The 23828-nt window shown below is 42.7% G+C and overlaps 3 protein-coding genes and 1 non-coding gene across 4 annotated transcripts in view; 2 read left to right on the top strand and 2 right to left on the bottom strand.

Annotated features, from left to right (window-relative positions):
- The window catches only part of ENTPD5 (ectonucleoside triphosphate diphosphohydrolase 5), a 45193-nt gene extending 38518 nt beyond the window's left edge, over positions 1–6675 (top strand). Inside the window, exon 16 of the mRNA XM_025041965.1 lies at positions 6599–6675. Within this exon, the coding sequence (XP_024897733.1) occupies positions 6599–6661 (63 nt within the window). The 3' untranslated portion in view covers positions 6662–6675. The remainder of the gene's footprint in view (positions 1–6598) is intronic.
- Positions 22–11562, bottom strand: COQ6 (coenzyme Q6, monooxygenase). The gene is made up of 12 exons (XM_006925434.3): positions 11328–11562; positions 7778–7912; positions 6674–6732; positions 6255–6378; positions 4229–4359; positions 3413–3520; positions 3262–3324; positions 2956–3063; positions 1107–1309; positions 912–1027; positions 583–749; positions 22–149 (listed from the first exon to the last, which is right to left on the bottom strand). Exons 1-12 carry the CDS (start codon positions 11491–11493, stop codon positions 120–122), a joined length of 1410 nt encoding a protein of 469 aa, XP_006925496.1. The 5' UTR covers positions 11494–11562; the 3' UTR covers positions 22–119.
- LOC112473902 lies at positions 5721–5909 on the bottom strand. The gene has a single exon (XR_003044197.1). It is a non-coding gene; the product is annotated as a U2 spliceosomal RNA (small nuclear RNA).
- On the top strand, positions 11492–23828 carry FAM161B (FAM161B, centrosomal protein). The gene is made up of 9 exons (XM_015599580.2): positions 11492–11539; positions 14740–15059; positions 15843–16393; positions 17837–18183; positions 18653–18780; positions 20623–20787; positions 21025–21124; positions 22524–22666; positions 23257–23828. The coding sequence occupies exons 1-9, from the start codon at positions 11492–11494 to the stop codon at positions 23393–23395; spliced, it is 1941 nt and encodes a 646-aa protein (XP_015455066.1). The 3' UTR covers positions 23396–23828.

Here is a 23828-nt window from a genome sequence, read left to right as displayed (position 1 = left end):
GCAGAAAAAGAGACTGGAGAATTCTAATATAAAGTAAATTTATTAAATCTTGAAAATATGTGATGGTCTTGGGGAGGGATGTTCATTTTTCATCACCATAATCTCCAGAAGAAAAGTATTCATCTGCTTGCAAAGGCCATGATCTGTTCCTAAAGAAAAACGAACAAAGTGTACTCTGACATTGTAAAGTGTGAGAGCAGGTGAAGAAAATATGTTAAAATATCCAAAGCGATTAAAGGAAAAACTTAGTCAAGTCCCAGATAGCTATTCCTCCTAAGAGGACCTCTGAGGTATCTTTAAATGGAAGTTTCTCAGCAAAAAAGTCGGCAAGCAGCAATAGGAGTTTAAGCATCTTTATCTTTAAAAGCCCTTATTCACTATTTTAGTCCTTCTTATATTGTATAAAGTTACTGCTTGATGGGCCCCAGCACCAACAAGCCCAGAGAGTTTTTTGCTCATAACCACTGGGGAAAGTATTTAGATAATTTTACAGCCCAGAAAATTAATTCAAAGACATTAAAAGTCATTGGCAAAGTCATTCCTCAGTGAACAAGACTCTTGGAGAGCCATGAGCCACCTTACTTTGAGTGGAGATACTGCATTTGTGGCCTGCAAGCCCCACATCCTTAGCAACACAAGCGGAGTGGCACTGGTGGAATAGAGCCTTTTCAGTAGGTCAGTAGCAGCCAGAAGAGCAGTGTTGTGACGCTGTCGGTCTGTTTCATAACCTGTGAGGTGGCTCATAGAGCCTGGAGGAAAGAGGAAGGTTAAATCCTAATCCAATAGTGAAGTTTTCTTTCCTAGAAAACCACACTGTCCACCGCATCTGGCTACTGAGGGGAATCCTGAGGTCTCGATCTTCCCTAACTACATGACCCCTTAATACTTCTCTAAGGTACCTGAATGCTTACCCAAGTCTTTCCCATTGAAGGCTGCAGTACTGAGGTGACAGACCAAGCTGGAGATATCCCCGAAGCCCATGTTGACACCTTGTCCTGCAAGTGGGTGGACTCTGTGGGCAGCATCCCTAAAGATAAAGCAGAGTTCAGGTGTGGCCTCCAGCAGCAGAGTGGGAAAGAAGCGGCCCTGCTCTGTTATCATCTTACCCAATAAGTGCCAGCCGAGGCCTGACGTACTCAGCAGCATGTCCCAGCCCAAGAGGAAACAATACTCGGCTTTTGGCATCCACCCTGGCGACACTTGGGGGCAGCTGACGAGCTGAGACCTTAGTGGGCTTCAGAAAGGTAACAGCATAGTGCAGCATGGAGCTGGCCCAGTCAACGAAGTCTGTGTGGTTAGTATCACTCCACTGAGTAGCATCAGCCACAAAACAAAAAAATTTCATCAGTGACAAGCAGGGAGTTAAAAATTCAACAAGGAAACCCTTTTAATAACCAAAGCCAAGGGTACTGATACCTAATATGCTTGAAACGATCTGGACCCCAAGTGAAAAGTCCCTCAAATAAATGTAAACACAGCTTCCCATCACTCCCCACAGGTTTTAGGATCAAGCCAAACTGCTACCGAGCTGCCCCTGCCTCTCACCTTCACCTTTCACTAGTCCTCACCTTCAATAATTACACCAGCCACAACAAAGCTCATTCTACAGCATCCTCTGGCCTCAAACATTCCCCTCTGCTTAGAATGTCCTCGCACTTCTGGTTCACCAGGATCACACCTCAGAGCATCCAGAGGCTGTCATGTCTTTTTATAAACCTCCCTCCGAACTCTCCTGACGTCTTCTCCTCCTCTATGCTCCTACAGCATCCTTTGCATACTTCTACCACTGTACCCAAATTGTCATTCATGTACCTTTCTCTTCATGTAACTATGAGCTTCCTAAAAGCAGGGACTGTGTCTCATTTGTGTATCTCCAGACCCTTCTATAGAGAAAGCACTTGTAATTGTTGCTAAATGAATGTACTACAAAGGCCTGTGCCAGGAACATATGCTAAATGACCCAGAGAGGGGTAGCATTTATCTTCAGAGCCACTTCAATATGTTCGGTTCCTTTTATTCTTGTTGCTACTACAGAGCAGTGAAGCTTGAGTTCATCAGTATAAATGGTGTGAAGTCATTAGTGAGGTAGTAGACTTTGGTGGTTAAACCACAGGTTTTAAGGGCCAGCCTGATCACAGAACCCAGTTTTGCCACTAACTGTATGATTTCAGGCAAGTTACCTATCTCTTAATAAGCATGATAATAATAATAGGACCTACCTCAAAGGGTCACTGAATTAAATACGTAATACAAGTAAAACTCTTCACCTGTATCTAGCACATAGTAAGTGCTCAATAAATGTTACCAATGATTACTACTTGTGACTCTAGATAAATGTGGCTTTTAATCTCCAGAAATACTGGTGCCATATTATCTAAAAGCTGTACTACTCTAGAATAATCATTACCATTTGTTGCGCACCTATAATGTACTAGGTATGTTACAAGCATTTTACAGTCTCATCTTAAGTCTCTAGACTTTATTACTAATTACTAATCCCTGAGAGGTTGGTGACAGTATTTCCATTTTTCAGGAGATTTACAGTTAGTACCAGTATTGAACCCATGTCTGTCTACAAAGCTCACTCTTCAGCTCTCCATAGAAATGTGCTCAGCCAGAGCACATCTGATGAATCAGGCTTCAGAGGTTCAGGTACTTGGGGCCTATTTGAGCTGTTCAAGATTATCCAAGTAGCACAGCTTCAAATAAAGCCAGTGCTGACTACCACCAAGGCAGCTTTTTCACTCAGCATAATAGCAGCCCACAAGCCTCAAAAGAACATACAAGTTACTGATTTCTATTGTTTTGCATTTCCCTGAATGCCCTCCATATAATCCTAACTAAGCGTTACATTTAAAAAGGGGCAACTGGTTGGTTATTTCTTTTTCCCACTCAAAACCACCTTTCCATACCTACCTCTGCAATACATCATCACGTGGTCAGGTTGATACTCACAAAGGCAGAGTTAATAGCATCCACAAAGTTTTCTTCATTCATGCTGACCAGCTCTGCTGCGTGTTCATGGGACGTGGACCAAACCAAGGAACTCATGGTGTCTGAGAGCTGTGTCAGGAGAACAGCATCAATACTAAGAGCTAAAACCTCTGTTCCTGGGAGTTCTCAAGCATAAAAGAAGGTAAGAAGGGGAGACAAAGCTAGCCTGGGCATATTCACTTGAAACCAGAAAAAGGCTGAGAAGAAATGAAGTCCTAAAAAGAAAGCTGGATGTGTTTAAGCAGACTAGCCAGGAGGACTTCTTACCGGAAGCATAGCAATGGGCCCAGAGGGAAGAAATCTCTGCCAAGCTACATTGTTTTCTGTGGCCTACAATGGAAAGAAGAGTTCTTGTGAGAAGTACACGTATTAAACACAAGCAGGGTCCCTACATGGCAATGGTGGGCTCAGGATTTACCTCCGATAAATGCAGAGTAGCCACGACAGCAGACTGGTCGTAGTTCCAGCTAACATTCTGGATCCCAGCAGCCTGCCGTACTCCTGAGTTGTGACCATCTGCACCAATCTGCATGGAGACAAGAGCCTGCTAAGCCTTACAACTTTTAGTAAATGAGACTGTTCCAGAAGTTTGTCTCTGCCCTCTAAAGTTTTCTCTAGTTCCAACTGCTGGCAAGCCTATCTGTAGCAGGCAACTTTTTATCATGCCTGCCTCATCCATATCCCCTACATATGTGACCTCAGCCTCAGCTAATGGACCAAAACTGGACATACGACCCATGAGGTGGCAGGCACAGGTTAAACTCAGCCAAATTCCTGATAGTTGAACTAGAAAGCAATAAGGCAGGCACTAAAGCTAAATGGTCCTGATGTAAGGCAGGCACTAAAGCTAAATGGTCCTGATGTGAGGGATGGCTGCCATGTAAAAAAGGGAACCTGATGAGCAGAGAGAAAAAAATGGAAGATGCAAGGAGATGAGTAACTTATAGGACTCTTGAGAGGGAAAGAACAGCCTCAATTTTTGACACTCTGGTTCCTGTCCCTGTGAGGCCAGCTGTCCATTATTTCAAGACTTAAGATGGTCAGATTACTCCCTGTATAGAATTTATAAGACCATTTTAACTTGAGCTGTGTTAAGTGGGTACTGGTCCTTATAACCAAGAGCTTTCCCTAAAATTAACATCAACTATAGCTTACATCTAAAACTAAAGGCCCTAGAATTGAGGATAAGATGTGGATATGCAAGACCCCTGGCAAAATAAGAATCTTCAACTACCAACAATTTGGTCTGGAGGGTGCTGCCATCACCTAGGGTAATATGAACCCAGGGGCTGGAGTCTGCCACGGGAAGCATATAAGGCCAGGTATAGCTGACAGCTTTGCTCCTGTAGAGAACCGTCACTCGGTCTAGGGAGGTCAGAAGAGAAAAAGAAAACTAAATTAGAAAGGCAGCCCATGCAGGCTGAAGATGAAGCCATAATTAAATCTAAAGCAAGGTCCCAGGACAGATGTCTCTTGTTCTTTATTCCTAAACAAGAAAATATCTAAAAAAAATAAAATAACTCGTGATTGATGCTATAGTCTGAGAATGACAAAAACACAGGGATGAATCAGTGTCAAAAAAAAAAGAAAGGTAAGCTCTCAATGAATCACCAACCTACACCAGGTACTCTCCCCCTCCTCGTGTTCCTGCTCCTCTAGTTTCACTCTACGCCTAAATGAGCCCACATGTGCTTTGGAGTAAAGAGCGTAGGAATACCATGTGCTCAAATGAGTTCTAGATTTCATAAGATTTTTCTTCCCACTGGAAATTATTTTACTTTTCTGATCATAAAAATTGCATGCTTACTGTGAAAGTCTGAACAAAGGTTTAAAAGGGGAGAATCACTCTTAATCATACCACTCATAGACAACTACAGCTAAGGCTTTGCCATCTAGCTTTCCAAACAATTTCTTAAGCATGTATATGCACATACACATCCTCACACACACTCAGCACACACACACTTGCACGAATGAGACCAAATGACATGATTTTTTTCACCAATATATATGAGACATATTTCTAAGTAACTAAATATTAGATCTAAATTAGACTAATGGATGAACTACTATCCCATATCAAAAAGCATTTAAGTTGCTTCCAATTTTTTTCTCTCTAGAATGACCCTGAAATATCTGCAAATCATATATCAGATTAGGAATTTATATCCATAATATATAAAGAACTCATAACTGAAAAATATAAAAAGACAAATAATCCAGTTTTAAAATGAACAAGATTCTGACTAGATATTTCTCCAAAGATATACAAATGGCCAGTAAGCATATGAAAAGATGCTCATCAAAACTACGAGATACCATTCCAGTCACTAGGATGGCTATAATTTTTACAAAGAGGGGGAGTAAGTGTTGGTGAGTATGTGGAGAAATTCGAACCCACATATAATTGGTAGTGGGAAAATGAAATGGTACAGCTTCTTTGAAAGAATTTGATAGTTTATGAAAATGTTAAACACATAATTATTATATAATCAGCAATTCTACCATAGAAAAAATGAAAATATGTCCACACAAAAACTTGTATGCAAATGTCCATAGCATTATTCACAATCATTAAAAAGTGGGAACAACCCAAATGTCCATCAATTGTTAATGGATAAACAAAATGTGGTGTAGTCACACAATGGAATATGTTTGGCAATAAAAAATAATGGAGTACTGATATACACTACAACATGAATAAATCTCAAAAATATCTTCAGTGAGAAAAGTCAGACACAAAAGAATACATATATGTATGATTCTTTCTATATGAAATGTCCTGAAAAGGCAAATCCCAAAAGACAGAAAGGAGACTAGCGGTGTTGGGCTGGGGGCGGGAAAGGGGAATGATTGTATTAAACCAATAAGAACAGATACTATACTTGATCTTAGCCAAAAGGTTGAGAAGTGATAGCGAATGATTATAAATGGTCGTGAGGTTTCCTTTTGAGATGATGGAAACGTTCTAAAATAATATTGTGGTGATGGTGGCACAACTCTATAAATATAATAAAAATCACCAAACTGTACACTTAAAATGGGTGAATTTTATGGTATGTAAGTTACACCTAAATAAAGCTACAAGAAAAAAGAAAAAGAAAAAAAGAACCACCCTGGGATAACTATCGGAATGTTTCTTTATGGTAGACATTCAGTATCTGTAAAAGGGATCTTTTCTTCCAGTAAGTCCTCAAGTAATTCTAAAGCAGTTCACCTTCCAGAGAGTGAAAGGAAGACAGAAGAGGTGGGTACCTCACCTGACAGAGCCTCTAGCTGCTTAGTGAGAGCGTGCATGATGACATCATTCTCCACTATATAACCCATATCATCTAAGTTATCCTTATCGAACATGATCAGGGCCTCTGAACAGGCATCCCACACCTGGAAACACAAAGGGAAAGTCTGTATTATAACCCAAGGAAAAGGAAACATTACTCCAATCAGAACCTGAGTAGTGCTTTCCCAGGTGACAGAAGCAGAAAAATCACAATTTGTCAGTCCCTCTGACAGGATATAGGTGAAAAGAAAATTCTCTTGGGAATACTTTCCTCTACATCCTTAGACTGAGTGTGACTTTATCTGATTCTTCCCACATTCACAGAAAACCTGGAGAATGTGGACCCCAACTAATACAAGACAGACCAAAGTATCCTGCCACAAATGATAAAGAAAGCACCTGCATTCGCCGAAAGGCTCTGTATCTCATGTTGCAGATGTGGTCCCAGGCACCAAAACCTATAAAAGAAAGGATCTATGTAGAGACCAGAGCATCCCTCTTTTGTCCCTCCACCTTGCTATGTTAGAGGCTGTTTTCAGTATTCTCCACAATAGAGAAACATTCTCCACTTCCATCCTGTTTGATGCTAGGAGCTGAGCTATTCTGTTCCCCAGGTCAGATTATATAGCATGAAAAAAGACCCAGCTTTCATGATCAAAAGGTCAAATCACATTAAAGGAGAAGAAATTTCAAAAAAATCCATCCTATTTTCTTTATCATCCTATTAAAATTACAGACTCTCTGGACAAAGACTATTTTTTGTTTTTTAACTCCATGGCATTAAAGAGATTCACTCATTGAATATTTATAATCACAATGTGCCAGATACAGTTCTAGGTACTGAGCATAAAGTGGGAAACGAAACAGACAAAATTCCAGCCTTCTGCAGCTGACATTCTCATTTATTCATTCTACTTTATTATTTGTAATAAAATATATATAATGTCAGGTAGTAATAACTGTTATAAAGAAAAATAAAGCAGTATAAGGGGCTAGAGAATGATGCAAGAGTCTAATTTTAGATAGGGTGGTTCTAGATAGGATGGCCTAAGGGAGTAACATTTGGCAGAGACCTAAAGGCAATTTGCTTACAGCTGGTTCTGTGTGCACACATCCATCTACACCCCAAAGCATTTATCATGCAGGCTCCCTAGCTCCCTAGAGGGCCGACTCTGGGAATGAAGAGGGTGATGCTACTGGAAGTGAATGGTCATAATTATAGTTTCAGTTCTACCAATTCCTAATGACCCAACAAATGAAGTCTACATGATGGACCCACATGTCCCAAGGATGTCTTCCTCAGACTGGGAGCTGACATATTAACAATTTCGGGGGTCCTCATGTTCAACTCCGTACCACACTACCAACCCACGGCCCTCTGTCCACACCCACCTCAGTGAGCTCTCTCCTCGCAAGATGCTCTGGTGACTCTGCCCTATGGGACACACTGGAAAGCCAAGAGATAGAGGAGAGTGGTTCTATGAGAGAGGATGTTCTACTCACTACTGAGAAGAGTTGCAGAGCCAGGGGAAATGGAGCTGACCCGGTTGCTATAAGTTTCTGGCAATTTCTCCAATACTTTCTTTGGACCTGCTTCTAGCAACAGAATTTTCTTATCATGAAAGTGAATATCATGCCCTAAAAAAAAAAAAAGCAAAATTTTAGATCATTTTAGGAAAATCAAAATGTATTCTTTTTCATTTCCAAGAGAAGCAACAGATTAATTCCTTAGTCCTTAGGATACAAATTTCTTACCCAGCACAAAAAAGGAAACACCATGCACACTCCTAAGCAATAATATAGCCAATTCGGCCATGCAAGACACCCTGTCCACCACTGGAAGGCTTCTCTAGACTAGAGTCCAACCCATCAGGTACAAAGAAGCAAATAACGGCCGAACCCATACCGAGCCAGTGGAATTCCCTAGAAAGGAAGAATAAAGTAAAAAAAGTAAAACTACAGTATTTAGACACCAGCTAGTTCCAATCTTCAAAGTATTGTCACTGAAAATTAGAAATCCTGTTCAACAAAAATGCAGTTAATAAGCAAAACTCATTGTCGTCCCAAGATTAAATCAAGGATAAAGAATTAAAGTCTGTAAAAGAAAAGGGGTACAAAAATACACCAATTGTGCCTACAAATCTGGTCCTAAAACATCTGTATAGGGAAATGAAAAGGAGACTTGGGGATTCTGTTACTGGATGTCCACGGCACATTACAGTCAGCCCCTCCACAGTGTCTCAGATAAAGATACAAGGAGAGAAATAAGCAGTGAGTTGCTGCTAAAAAGAAAGAAGGAAAAAAAATTTAATAGGATTACCATCCCCGCCCCTCCAGCTGAATGACAGCATCACAGCAATTAGCATTGGAGGATGAGAGCCAGGACCACGCTCTGCAGAGAGAGGACTGCTTTCTGGTCCATCACATCCCTAAACTTTGATCTAGCAGTGGCCACCACCCGAATGCCTACCTGCCACCTCCACATTCAGATCCTATTCACTCAAGCCTCACTTCCCCCACGAAGTGTTCTTCATACCACAAACCTCCTCCTCAGGATAGTTCGGTTGCTTGTTCTAGAAGAGCTTTCATTTCATTTGATTATTTACAAAATCTTTCTCTTTTGCTACATTCTAAATTCCTTGGGGACAGGAACCATTTTTTTTTCTCATGGCTAATCTCCCCAGCAAGCAAATGCTGGACCTCCTTAATCCATAAAGTAGATACTCAGTGTTTTCGCAAATATTTTTCTTCAACAAGAGACCAGAAAACTAACAGTGAAAGAATTAGATTTCCAAACACATTATAAAATATAGCCAGGTTTAATATTTTTTTAGCTACTTAATGTAACATTTTAAGAAACTCATTTGGAGAAAAGATACTAGAGGAAATAATTTATGAATAACAATGTAAGAGGGAAATATAGATACTTTAACCTAAAAGATAAAACTAATATGAGTTTGAAGATGTATCAAGGAAAACATAATTGACTTATGGAGCAATATGAAGAGCTTACTGGAAATTTTTCGCTTTTAAAGCATCCATCTAAAATTAAGTGGATGTTGAAATATAAAGTAAGGTCAATTGAGATATAAACTATTGACAAAGAATAGTCTTTGGGATACATGCTATCATGATTGAGGGGAGACATTAGCACACATAAAATCCCAAGCAGGTAGTTCACTTAACTCAGCAGGAGAAAACTCCCACACCACACCCACCCAAGGGACAGGATTTGCCCAAGGTCAGTCTCTGTCTCACATTGTTCAGTCCCAACTGTTGTACAGGAAAAAACAGAGGCTTTCTCACTGAAGAAATTGCATGAAAAATTTCCAAACTTCCCAGAGCCTCAACTTCCATGTTTTAACATTCAGTATTTTCTCTGTGCTTTTTAAGGAAATCAGCAAGTGTGTGTTTCTTTTGTAAACCTGAGTTTGGCAATTTTGGCACTTACAGCAGTGATTCTCACCACCTGGTGTACTCGGTCCATCATCTTTCTTTTGTAAACTTATACAGAGAATTCTGTATAGTAATTGTCTATTTAAAGTTGGTCTTGACTTTAAGAATTTATATTTATGTTCAAGAGACAGAAAAATAAACAATACAGAATTCTCTGTTTCAGTTTATTAAAGAATTGCTGCTTTCCCTCGGGGCGTGCAGGGAGAGGGTGAGGAAAAGAACAAAATAGGAAGAAAAAAAAAAAGTTAATACTCCAAAACACTAAATATTAACACTAAAGTTTTAGTAAGATTGAAAACTTTTTCAGGTACATATCAAACAGAATTGTATAAAGTTAAGAGGTAAAGTCATTACAAGACAGTTACGTTGTTCCCAGTGTTTCTCATTCTCAGTGTGGTCTTCTGATCTGCCGCATCCATCTCTGGAGATATTCGTTAGTAATAGGCCCCACCTAGACAAACTGAACCCGAGTCACTGGATGTGGAAACTTGAATCCTCATTTTTAAAATATACCCCACAAACTTGTAACAATGACTGCCTTCAAGGAGAACTGGGTGGTTAACAATCAAAAACAGAAGTCTTTATATGCCTTATACTGTATACCCTATACCCTTTGTATTTCAAAATTCAAAATTCCAAAAAAATAAAGAAAAATCCTTTTGAATTTTGTATATGTGTCTGTCTTAGTTATTCAAAACGCCAAAACAAAACAACCCAGGTGATTCTTAAATGCACTCAGACTTAAGAACCACTATTTTGGCCCATTTACCAAGAGGTACAACCAAAACAGCTGTCAGGATTCAAGGGTGTATATACCAGTGAGTTTTGTCTGTCTCAAAAAAGCTTTGTATCTCCTAGTTATCGACTTCAGAGTGCAAGTTACTTAACCTTTCCGAGTTTTAACTTCCTTATCTGCACAATCTACCATCAAGATTACGAAGATTAAATAAAAGTGTATGCAAAATACTTTAAAATATGCTTATCCATAGTAAGTGCTCAATTATTGATAATTATGTTTTAAAAAGTCATAGACAACAGTTTAGTGGTTACCAGAGGAAAGGGGTGGAGGTAGAAAGGGGAAAGGGTGCCAAATATATGGTGCCTGGAGCTAAGACGGGGGGAAAAGCACAGTGACTGCTAATGGGTTTGAGTTTCTTTTGGAAGAGGATGAAAATGTTCTAAAATTTGTGGTGATGGCTGCACAACTCTGAACATATTAAAAACCATTAAATTGTATGCTTTAAATGGGTGAACTCTGTAATATGCAAATATTTCAATGAAGCTGTTTTTTAAAAAAACGGCTAGCCCAATTCAAGCATGTATGATTACTTCCAACTGTGCCCCAAACTAAATAACCCTGAGCAGGTCTGTTTCCCTGCGTGCTGTTGGAAGGACTCTCAAAGTCCCTCCCACTTTTGACCCTTCGGAACCCAGAAGAACCAAACACTTGCCCTAAATATTGGGGCTCCTCTGGGCAGGGAATGAACCATAAGATCCACAAGGCTCAGACTTTGAGAAAACTGTGCCAGGACTCCCACGGTCCTCACGCTCCTCCATGGACCAATCCCCACCACTACTAGCCTGGAGATGCGCTTACCCAAAGCACAGGCCATGGCGGCGCCCACCAGACCTCCACCCGACACCACCACATCGTACACGGTGTCTGCCGGGGCGCCGGCCCACCTCCGGCAGGGGACCAGAGGGCCTTTCCAGGCAGCTATAGGTGCAGGCCCACACCTGCTCACGGCCAGCAGAGCCGCCATGGTGCCGACCTACACGGTACTTGGCATCCCGCTAAATCCACCTTGGGTAGCACTTCCGGGGCAGAGCCCTATTACCTGTCCCCTCAGCCACTCGGCCTCAGAACCGGAAATAAAATATGCACAGAGAATAGACCAATCAGAAAACGATCCTTGCTTCTATGGGCGGGATGGATTGGAAGCTCCCTGGGAAGGAGAATGGTTTAATGCGTCCTCCTAGGAGCCAATCAGAGCCCAAAGCTAGGAAGGGGCGGAACCTGATCTGCGTAGCTAGCGCAACTACAGCTGCTGTCACCGCCCCTTCTGTCTCTGCCCAGCTGAGAAAATGACCGTGGGAAGTCCTGCCGGAGCCTCTGGCTGCCCTCGGAACAGGTGAGGATTTTTGGGAAGAATCAAGGCTGCGCCCTGGAAAGGAATCCGTAAGAGAAGAAACTGTTTGACGTTGCCTTGGAAACAGACGGCAGGGGCGTGTCCGGTGTGGGATTAAAATTGGTAGCATTTAGGGACTCTGGGCCTGAACCTCTTCAGCCTTTTGTCAGACTCTTCACAAAACCATAGCAATGGCCCTCAGCCTTTGCTTATCCTCTCAACTACCCTAGCACGACTATTGTCTCCACTTTGTACAGAAAATCGTGGCACAGAGAGACTAAGAAATTTGCCCCAAAATTCATAGAGACAGAAAGTAAATTGATGGTTGCTTAGGGCTGGAGCCGAGGGAGTGTGGGGGGTGAGGAGGCAGGTAGGGTAGGGAAGGGTTGGGAGGGTTAAGGAAAATAGGGAGTGACTGCTAAATGGTATGGGGTTTCTTTTGGGGGTGAGGAAAATGTTCTCAAGTTGATTGTGATAGTTACACAACTCTGAATATACTAAAATCCATTGTACACTTTATAGTATGTTGAATTATATTAACTATGGTATGTGAATTATATCTCAATAAAGGCATTTAACAAAAGAAGTTCCTAAGCTTTTTTTAGCAGAGGGCTAAAGCACATACATACCTACCTCAGAATCCAGTGGGTTTTTTTTTCAGTATTAGAGCTGGACCTTAGAGAACCCAGTAAGATCATCTCCAGGTGTTACCTGGAGGCCTACAGCAGCCTGCCCCCAACTAGTTTCCAGCTGCAGTCAGTCATCCTCTAGAGTCCTGTCCTGGCACCATGCCTGCCTTTCTAAGGACATCTCATGCCACTGTCTTTCAGCCTCATTGGCACTTTTTCTGCCTCTCCAAGAGTCAAGTTTATTCTAGCCTCAGGTCCCTGCCTCAACGCCTTTGCTGTTCCTTGAACCCAGAATCCTCTTATCTCAGATTTTAGCAAGGCTGGCTTCTTCTCATCAGTCAGATGTCAATCTGAAACTCCTCCACAGTGAGAAAGTAAAAGTGAGCCAAGGACTCAGAAAATACAACTCAGACTATAATAGACACAGGTAAGACCAGCAGCAAGATCGGCAGAAAACAGTTTCTCACATGGCCACACCATACCTGTAAAATGAGTAACACTCCCTTCTTCTAAGTGATTATGCTTACTGACCAGTTACTTACCCAGCCCCACTTTGCTCTTGTCACGTATTGAATAAAAATTGCTCCTTCACCCACTTACTAAATTGTGCCCTCCTGATGACAACATCCATCCAGAGTTGATCCTTGCTCTCCTAACTCTCATCAGAATTATTCAGGACAAACTAACCCTAAAAAAAAGTCCTTTGCCTCCCCTCTTACTGAAAGCTACCCGCCTCCCAAGTTCTCTATGGTTTTCTATGGTTTATTGCAGCAAATTAATAAACTTAGCTGATTATAGTACATGTATGCACATGTAGCATAATATATCTCTATATAGCTACATGCAGCTATGTATATATATCTATATATATATATCTATATATAGATAGATAGATAGATAGATAGATAGAGATAGATAGATAGATAGATAGATAGATATGTAGTCTTTATCTGATGGGCTTTTATATCCCATCGTATAAGAAAAGCTTCCCATAGCCACTCCATCACTCTAGTCTCACAGTTTTATGACTTTCATCAAATTTATTATCATCTTATATCATCTATCTTCTTTCACCAGAATGTAAGCTTCATGAGAATAGGGACCTTGCTTGTCTTGTTCTCAGCTCAATGCTTAGTGCACATTAGCCATCCAATAAGTATTTTCCATATGGAGTATTTAAATGCAGTTGGGTTTTCCCATATTCTAGGACATTGCTCGTTCAGCTAGACCACATTGTCCCTCCTGCTAATTATCCATTCCTAGTGACAGAGTGGAAATGAGCTACAAAATGAGGAAAGCAGAGTTGTAGACGGGAAGATTGGCAAGAAGTAGATAAAATCCAAGTAGGTGTAGGGCCCAGAGTGTGGCCAAGGTCATGGGTAGGATTCCTGGAGTGCAGGGGGCTGAATGCCTGGTGCAGAGTAGGTACTCTGTAAATGCTGCCATATCACTGCATGAAGTAGAGACCCAACATTGGCTCTTTGCCTCTCTTTCCTGTCCTTTGTCAATCAAAGATCACGTCTGCCAATTCAATGCCAACAAGAGTCCCTAATTTGGGGTGCAGTACAGGTGAGACTTTAGTCAGTAAAACAGTTCAGTTGTGAAACAGCACCAGTGTTGCAGCTCACGTGTTACAGCTCAATTTGCAAACCTGGGAGACATAGCCAGGGCACTCCACTGAGGTAGAGACAAGGCTGGCTTATATAGAGAATAGTGCCTGCCCCCTGGTTCCTGATTGATCCATTTTCATGCAAATGAGGAATCCAAATTCACACAGTTTGATTGGTCCAGAGACTCCACATATTCTGATTGGTCAGAAAATATGCAAATGGAATATAGTTGCAGAGCTCCAGTTGGACAGGGTAGGTCTTCAGTCCTGGAGTGCAGGGGGCTGAATGCCTGGTGCAGAGTAGGTACTCTGTAAATGCTGCCATATCACATTGGTTGAATTATAGTCCTAGGAGCTCTATTACAAAGGTCAACTCAGATGGCAGGAACACAATGCAGGAGACTGGCAGCTCAGTTTGCAGCTTTTCTCTGATATGCAGTGTGCATGAGGGACCTCTGTAAGCAATGACTGCTATATTATGTTTATGAATTTGAGCCAAATTAACCACAAAAAGTCCTTCTTAATTTTCTTTGTTCCTCCTCAGTCCCTAATATACAAAGGCTTATTCAAAGTGAAATTGAAGTTATGTCTCAAATAAATCTGAAGTTATGTTTGACCTTAGTCTGTTCTGTTTCATTTTAGGTATTTCCCCCCAAATCCTCCTCAGACACAGAGGCAGAAGAGGAGCTATCTGGGGATGTCCTAGTTTTGCCCAGGGCTGGAAAACTTGACGAGTTCCTCAGCTCAGAGGAAACAGATTCTACTTCTTCTGACTCAACTGGGAGCATTTATGAGACCTTGCAAGTACTAAAGCAAAAAAGCATGTGGTGCCTGTTGGAATCCCTTTATCAGTCTGACCCAGACAGTGATGATAACTTCTCTGCAGATGATGAGGACCTGAAGGATTTATTCCAAGACAAAGGCATGGGGAAGCCGCAGGTCCAGTACACCGCATCTCCAAGGTAAGGCACTGCAGTTCAACAGCTGCTTCACTGCACAACTCTGACAAGTCATGTTCTTCTTCCTTGGTGAAGCAAAGACCACTTCTGCAAGTTGCCACTTATGCAGGCTCCAGCTCAGAATTTGCTTTCAGATCCAAACATTTGTTCTGATTCCTACCCAGCAGTCCTAAATCACTTTAGGTAACCGTTAGTCATCTGAATCATTGGCACTGATTAAATGGATGCCTTTCCCAAACACACTACCTCCCTGAGAATGGCAATGAGGTACATTTACCTTGGCCAATCTCTGTTATATATATGTGTGTATTTTATCTCATTTAATATTTATTTTCTCCTCCCAATAACCCTGTAAGTAGGTATTATTTTTGCCATTCTGTAGGTGAGGAGATTAAGGTTCCAAAAGAACCTTACTCAAGGTCACACAGCTGGTAATTGTTTGAAGCAAGGTTCGAACCTGGCTCTGTCTGACCCGAAAACTCTGCTCTGCTCCATTGTGCTGTTCTCTCCCTAATATGAAAATATCAGAGTAGAAAGAGGCAATTCTTGGAACATTTTGGAGAAGAGACTTCTTACTAAGACCACTAGATGGCCTGTGGGAAGGAGGGAAGCCCAGTTGAGAAAGGCAAAGGCTTAGAGGCCTGTGGGGCTGTGATGTTAGGCTGAGAAGCTGGATGCAACCTGCTGGAAGGGAGGACTGGGGAGGAGCGAGGAGGAGGATCTCGGAGGAGCCAGGCCTCCTGGCTTCCCTGTCTTCCACTCACAGAGCTGCTTTCTCCACCCCAGGTGTGGCTCCACAAGACGCTGCAGCTCCCTGAGCAGCCTTCCCTCCAACATTCCCAAGGATCAGTCCCAGCCACCCTCAGGCTCCAGGCCTCCTTCCCAGCACAGAAGCATCAGCTCCTGGGCATCATCCATCACTGTCCCTCGGCCATTCCGTATGACACTGCGTGAGGCCCAGAAAAAGGTCCAGTGGCTGGCCTCACCTGCCTCCTTTGAGCGTGAGAGGCAGCAGGCCCAGAAGCAAGGCCAGGAGGAGGCCGAGTGCCACCGGCAGTTCCGGGCACAGCCTGTGCCTGCGCATGTCTACCTGCCCCTCTACCAGGAGATCATGGAGCGCAATGAGGCCCGAAGGCGGACAGGGATCCAGAAGAGGAAGGAACTGCTCCTCTCTTCCTTGAAACCCTTCAGCTTCCTGGAGAAGGAGGAGCAACAAAAGGAAGCCGCTCAACAAAGGGAATTAGCTGCCACTGCTAAGGCCAAGGTCTCCAAACAGAAAGCCACCAGAAGGATCCCCAAGTCCATTCTGGAGCCAGCCCTTGGGGACAAACTCCAAGGTAAAGACATCCTTGCCACCTTGCTGCCTCCTGCATGGGGATACCAAGAGGTACCATGGGAATTTAGTCAGGCTCAGGGGTCAGCCTGGCTTGGAGATGAGCTGTTTAGGTGAACTTGCTAGAGGCCACACTCAGTGCAGGCCATGGAGTAGGGCTGAGTCTATATACACAGGCGGGGAGCCCTGTAAGGAACAAGGAGTGAGGAGAGGTCCTGCAGCACCCCAGGTTTGTCCTGTTGACCTCTTTCTCAGTGAGCGGATATGAAGGCTTCTGCAACAGCACAGATATGAGAGCAGAGAACCAGTGAGACATCCAAAAACCAGTTTAGGCCAGTGCCACCACTAGCCAGCTTCCCCTGAGGAAAGCCCCACATCTCCTTCATCCTGGTGAGATACTCATTTCAAGAAGTGTAGCTCAGTTAAGGGACTCAGGCACTTTTCTAGGTGAACAAACAGACATTGAGTTTGTGAATAGAGGAGGGAGACAGATAATGGACAAATAATTGCAAATATGTTGTTTGCAAAGATTAAAGGGGAAAGCCTGGGGTTTCTATGGAGCACATAATAGACCTAACTTAGGGTGTGGTGCGGGGTCAGAAGACTTAGGGAAGGTCTCCAGAGAAAGTGAGCACTGAGCTTGACCCTGAAGGATAAGCTGTGGTTGAGTCAATGAAGAGAGAGGAAGAGTGTACCAGGCAGAGATATAGCATGGAGGTAAGAGAAAGCTGAGCACATTCAAGGGATGGAAAGGTAGAGGGAAGAGAGAAGAGGGAGATTTGGGAGGGAGAGGCAGGCACAGGCCAGACCTCGGGCCTTATAGACCTTGGGAGGGAGTTCAGAGGATGTTGATCTAACAGGAGGCTATTTCAACAATTCAGTTGAGAAATTACGAAATTAGTAGCAGGAACAATGAAAAGAGGCTGGATTGGAGCGAGGTGAAAGAGGAGGCGGCAGTAGAACATGTGAGATGAGAGGGAGGAGTCAAGAATGACTTGGGCAGTGGGCCTGGGCAGCTGGTGGATGGTGGGGCCTTTCTCTGAGACAAGGAAACCTGGGAGAGGAGCAGCTGACTGGTCCATTCCTCGTGCTTTGTCTCTGAAGAGAGAACCATAGAAAGTGCTCAGTAAATGTGAATGGCAGCTGCTTCTACAACCTGCTTGGCATATGGCAGTGTTGTCCTAGCCAACATTTATTAAGGAGCTCTCAAAAAGGAAAAAAAGGCAAGCTGATTTGCAGTGTTTGCCATTTTCTGTGGTATAAAGACGTCTATCATGGCCAATTTCAGGCTTCCCACATGATGTCAACTGGCTCACAAAATTCCTGAAAAGTTAACAATTGGCTCCAACACACTACGACTAGTGTATAAAAGAGGGAAGTATTCCAGACTTTTCAGTGTGAGTCTTGGTCCCTTCTCACCCACCACCACCCTGCTTTTTCTCCACAGAAGCTGAGCTCTTCAGGAAAATTCGCATCCAGATGAGAGCCCTGGACATGCTCCAGATGGCCTCCTCCCCCATCACCTCCTCCAGTCGTCGGGCTGACCCACAGCTTCGCACCGCCACCCGAACCTCAGAGGAAAAGCTCGGGTTTCTGCAGACTAACTTTGGATTCCAGCCTCGGGTGAATCCTGCCGTCCCTGACTATGAGGCCCTTTATAAGGCCTTTCAGAGAAGAGCTGCAAAGAGAAGGAACACCCGGGAGGTGACTCGCAACAAGCCCTTCTTGCTGAGAACCGCCAGCCTGCGTAGCACTCAGCGGCCCTGTGAAGCTGCCACCGCTGGAGAGAGGAGGGTGAGAGCCCAGGCAGTTGGTGGAGGGTCAGAGCCTGAGGCCCAAAATCCAGGTATAGGCCAGGTCTCAATGGAAGGCACCTCTCATGACATTCCTATTGTAATTCTTTTTAAACACTGGTTCAGCTGTAATCAGATCTGCAGTACCACAATTCCGATAAACTTAAGATCACAAGAATACTTCCTTTCCTTCTCTCTCTCAATAAGGTCAAGCAGGTCTGGGAGGCAGGGAGTTGGGATCAACTGTTGTGTCCCTATACAAGTTCCAAAGAACTCTTCTCATTTGATTAAAATCTTTAGGACTGATATCGAAGTCTGTCCCTGTTACTAAATTTGAGATCTCATTACTCTCTGCCTTAATCTCAGCATAAAAGATTCTCAGACTAGTCCTTCACCGAAATTAATTCCTAGTTAAGATAGAAACGAATCATACGTGCAGTCGCACCAATACCAACCTTCATTTCCTCTAGGATTCTCCACAGTCACCTGCCACTCCCCGGCCAAGGAGTCATTCTCTGAGTGGCCTTGCTTCCCTCTCTGCCAACACTCTCCCTGTGCACATCACAGATGCCACCAGGAAGAGGGAGTCTGCAGTCAGGTGAGTAGTCAGGCTGCAGGAGACTCGTAATGCTCAGATCTTGGCCCAAATGATGTTTCAAACTACCCTACTGCTGGGCCTCCTTTCCTGTTATCAGAAAGACCTAAAGGGGTGGAAGGGAATTCTCTGACCAGGACAAGAATACATGTGGCCCTCCACACTCGTGCTGCAGAACACCTAGCCATCATTCAACAAATATTCATGGGGGGCTGACTCTGTGCCAGGTGTAATGTTAAGGTTGGAGGAACCTTATAGAACCTATAGTTTAATATCTAGTCTGAAATATAGAAAAACAAGCAATGACCATATTTTGTGACTAGTACGATGATGGGGGAATACAGAGGACTGGGAGGCAGGGGGCACTGGGTAGCCTGGGGCAGGGGTCTCTTATAATAGATGTCTAAAGTGAAACATGAAGAAAAGAGGAATGAGCCAAATGTGGGAAAGAAGATTTTAGACAGAACAATATGGGTGAAGATCCATAGATGAGAGTTAAAGGAGCCATTTAGGGACAGGAATTCAGAGAAGCATGTTGACAGGTGGCTAACCCTGCCACAGAGATGAGGCATCCATTGCACATATTTGAGATTCTCTGAGATTGATCTTGGGCAACAATCAGAAGTCAGTTGGGAATCAGGAACCTCCTTATTTTTCACTCTTTAACTGAACTGACCCTGTCATGGTATTGTTCTCATAGAACCAGCAGGAGTTCTTCCACTAGGCCCCTGAGCCGAAGTGAGCAGAGATCTTAGTGCCTTCCTGTGAGGCTCCCAGAGAACACGGAAACTATGTGGACCTTTAAGACCTACAAGAGGGACTGTAGAAATGTATTTAGAATCCAAGGGATGGTCCCTTTTTTCTCAAATTTCATAGAGCTACTAAATCAAGGCTAAATGCCTCAGTATCCCAAGGTCCCAATAAGATAGGTCTCATGAACCAGGGGCTGGCCCACCTTTAGGGGATGTCTACACCTGCGTCCTAGCAATAGGGCATTTGACCTACTGACAGATTAAACTTTCATGCCCTTCTTCCTAATCTGTCCATTTGAATGTAAATTTCTAAATGCAAGAGTCTTGATTGTCTTTTTTGGTGTGGGGTGGGGGAGGAATGGGGGAGATAGAACTCTCTAGAGTAACTTATAGAATATTTACACAAACTAGGTGCTAAAAGTTGACCCCAAATTGTCTGTACATTGAAGAAGGTCCATTTCTAGGTCTCTTTGGAAATGTAGATTTTTTTCCCAAAGGACCATGAACCCAGGCACCTTCCAGCCCACTGTTTATAGCACAGTTTATACACCAAGGACAGATGGTTATGATACCCTCGTTCTAATCCTGGCTTTTCCATTGGCACGCTGGGTAGCTTTAAGCAAGTGCCTTACCCTCTCTGAGGCTCCATCTCCTTGCCTATATAAAGGGGGCTTATAGTTCTTAGTTCATAGGGCAGTTGTGAAGATTACATAAGATAGTAGATATAAAGGACTTGTGGGCTTTTTGCACTTGATTCAGAGTAGGTAGCTCAGCAAATGGTAACTATTAGTATTTTGTTTCCAGATAGGCAAGACGCCTGAATGTTTGGCTATTTAAGAATGTTTTAACTCACCTATTTTTCAGTTCGATTAATGAACCTCTGCTGGGATAGAATATCACGTATTCAGAGTGCTGGGAAGGCATCATGTGCCCATGCATGTAATGCCAGAATCTCAATCTGTCTGAATTGCTAGGGAGGTAAATTATCCACCCCATTCATAGAAACCACCAACTTTCCAGAGAGTTTACTAACATCACTTTTAAATATACCCAAGTTGGTCATCTATAGTCTCTTTCTGTCTCTTCCTTTTAGAAGTTCTCTTGAAAAAAAGGACAAAGCAGATGAGAGTACTCAGTGGTTGGAGATGCACAAAAAGAAGTGTCAAGCAATGTCTAAATCCGTGACCTTGCGTGCAAAAGCCATGGATCCCCATAAAAGCCTAGAGGAGGTGTTCAAAGCAAAGCTGAAAGAAAACCGGTCAGTGTCCTCCCTGTGTCAAAGGGGTGACTGTCTTGGGATCCAATAGATCACTGGGCTTGAAAACGACAAAATGGACTTACTAGGTAGGGTAGGCTCCTACAACTGCACAGGGCCATGGGTTTTGCCAGACACAGTTGGGATTATGATGTCCATAGGAGTTACTCTGCTTAACTAGAACGAAGGGTTTTCTGGATTCATTTTTAAAATTCATTTTAAAAATCTTGTTAATTCCAGGAACAATGACCGTAAAAGAGCAAAAGAGTATAAGAAAGAATTGGAGGAAATGAAGAAGAGACTACAAACAAGGCCCTATCTCTTTGAACAAGTTACCAAGGTAACACTAAACCATCATTTTCTGTCTTAGATGAAAAGGCTCTTAGAAATCATGAAACAGTATAATATCTGGGTATTAAACATTTCCTTGAGGCTCAGAAAGATTCTAAATTGGGCCTATTTATTAGTACCATCTTTCTCCAAAACATGTCCAAAGACTCGATTCCAAAGGCATCTATAAAGAGATATTTCACTTCCTCAAGTTTTCACTATAGTCCAGCTTTCAGTTGAATCAGGGTGGGGTTAGATACGACACAATGACAGTTTGGCTGTGTTAGTAAGAACATCTTTAACTCAATAACGTGACTGAAAATCCAGTCTTTTCTGCTGTCTGGAGCCACTGTTCATAGTGCTGAGAAGACATCATGCAGTGCTGGTCCCTTGGGCAGCCGCAGCCTCTAGAGCTGTGGCACATTTATAGATCTCCACAGGGTGGGATGCTCACAAGCACCCCACAAGACCCCTTCCAGGTTAAGTGCCTTTCAGGCTGGAAGAATCATTTTAAGATGTTCTCTAGACTTGTAGGGAGTTCGACTCAGTTGAGACCTCCCTAAGAAAGCTCTAGAGCTACTTGAGCAGCCTTAGAAAAGCCACCAGCCCAGGTAGCTTTGGGCTACATCAGATTCCCTGGGTCCCTCTCATCTTCAGAGTTCCAAGACAAAAGTTGGGGTTCCCTAGTGACTTGGTTTCAATTGCTGGGCATTATCTCCATCTTCTAGGCTAGTGCATTTTCTAGGCACTTCCTGGGTCCATACCTTCCCGTCCATACACCTGTCACACACTGGACTGTCTCAGATTTACTTATCAACTTGTATGGTCCAAAATCTCTCATGTTGACCTTTCCTCTTCATGTTAATTTTTTTCAAGCAAGCTCACACGCAGATCTCAACAGATCATTCAGTATTCTATATGATTTTGCTCTCAAACTCTTAAAAAAATAACCTTTTTCTGGTCCACATGCAGGCTGTCTATCCTGTTAAAAGTCCTACTAGTGCAGCTTATTTTGTTATATTTTAGTGCTCCTGATGATGGTTTGGTTGCTTTTAAATCTTCAGTTTTTATTCCATCATTTTCATCATGCACTTCCAAAAATCTAAGTCCTTGCTTCTCAAAGGTGTGGCTCTCTAATCAACAGCTGGCATCTCCTGGGACTGTTAGAAACACAAAATTGCAGGCCTCATCTGAGACCTACCAAATAAGAATCTGCATTTTAACAAAATCTCCAGGTAGTTCCTATGCACTTTAAGGCTTGAAAACAAAGCCCTAAGTAGTTTTCATGCAAATCTCTGCCCACTAGTGGAAGTGGTATGGTGGGCAGTAAGGATATAGATTAAACAAGTAATTTAGAATTACCAAGTAAGTCACAAGACAGCTACAGGACATTAATTTCCATTCCACAGGACCTTGCCAGGAAAGGAGCAGAACAGCGGTATCATGACACACTGAAGCAAGCCGGGCTGGATGAAGACTTTGTGAGGAACAAGGGTCAGGGCACCAGGGCTACACACTGGAAGGGACAGTTAGAAGGCCATGATTATCCCAGGTAATCTGAGATGCTGTCATCCTGCAGCTCCCTAAGGTGCTGTCCCTAATAATGCCACTGGGAGGAACCTTTAGAACAGCCAAATTTTGAGATCACAATCCTGTACTTATAGAATACTAACTAACCCAGAGATGTCTAAGTATCACATTTAAATTTGGAGAGAAGTATAGTTGTGAATAAAATATAACCATTGAATATTAGGTTCAGATTCCTAAAATTTGAAATATCATTTTTCCATTCCAGTTCCAATGCCATCAGAGTATTTCCACTCCACTTTTGAAGAAAAATCAAGTATATTTTCAATTCCTATAAAACAGCTTTATAGCACTCTTTAAAAGTACCTCATTAGCATCACCTCCTCCATTGAGAGCATGTCAGAGGGAGAAAAGCATAGTATCTCCATTATTCTCAATTTTGTTCTGCTGCTTAGGTCCTAATGGCCCCTTCCCCTAGTTCTTATCCCCATTTTCTGCCTAGAAATTTCCCTTTGCACCCCATATAAAATAATGAAAATGTTGAGACCATCCTTAAGCTTTACATAACGCTTTAATTAAAAATTTTATTTCATAATGCTTTAAATTATTCTGCAGCACTCATGAAACTACAAAACTCGGCACCAGAAATCCACAGCAGGATTTAGAAGAATCTCTAGAACAGCCTACAAGCCCCAAGAAAGAACTGGAGGAGCTGTCTTATGAATTGCTAGATAATCTCAAATCACTTTCTTAATCAGTACACTTAAAATTACTGCTTTTCAATAATATTAAGCAGCTAACCTGGGGTTGAATCAAGGCAGGCAAAAACTTGCATTTTGAGTCACAGCTACTCTTAGAGAATGGGGAAAAGTAGCAGATAACAGGGAATGGCTGAAGTAAATCAAAGTGGAGAAGCTGAGGGTGGAGGGATCAGAGTCGAGTTAAGGATTCTTGCTTTGTGCCTCACAATTAAATTCCAGATACAGAAAAAGGGCACAAGCCCAGATGCCTACAGGGGCTAGTCAGGAAACAAATCGGTCAAATGGGCTGAGTGTAAGATAGGAGATAGTAGAGACTGGAGTGTCTGCTGGAATATAGGCCCAGAATTGCCAGATCAATCATGTTTTCAACAGAAGCCTACGAGTTAAAATTACTTGAAAATATTATATGGGCAAAACAAAAACCAG

The sequence above is a fragment of the Pteropus alecto genome, unplaced genomic scaffold (assembly GCF_000325575.1).
Source record: "Pteropus alecto unplaced genomic scaffold, ASM32557v1 scaffold8, whole genome shotgun sequence".
NCBI lineage: Eukaryota > Metazoa > Chordata > Mammalia > Chiroptera > Pteropodidae > Pteropus > Pteropus alecto.
Note: the sequence above shows the minus strand (reverse complement) of the source record. Positions and strands in the feature narration are given on the sequence as shown.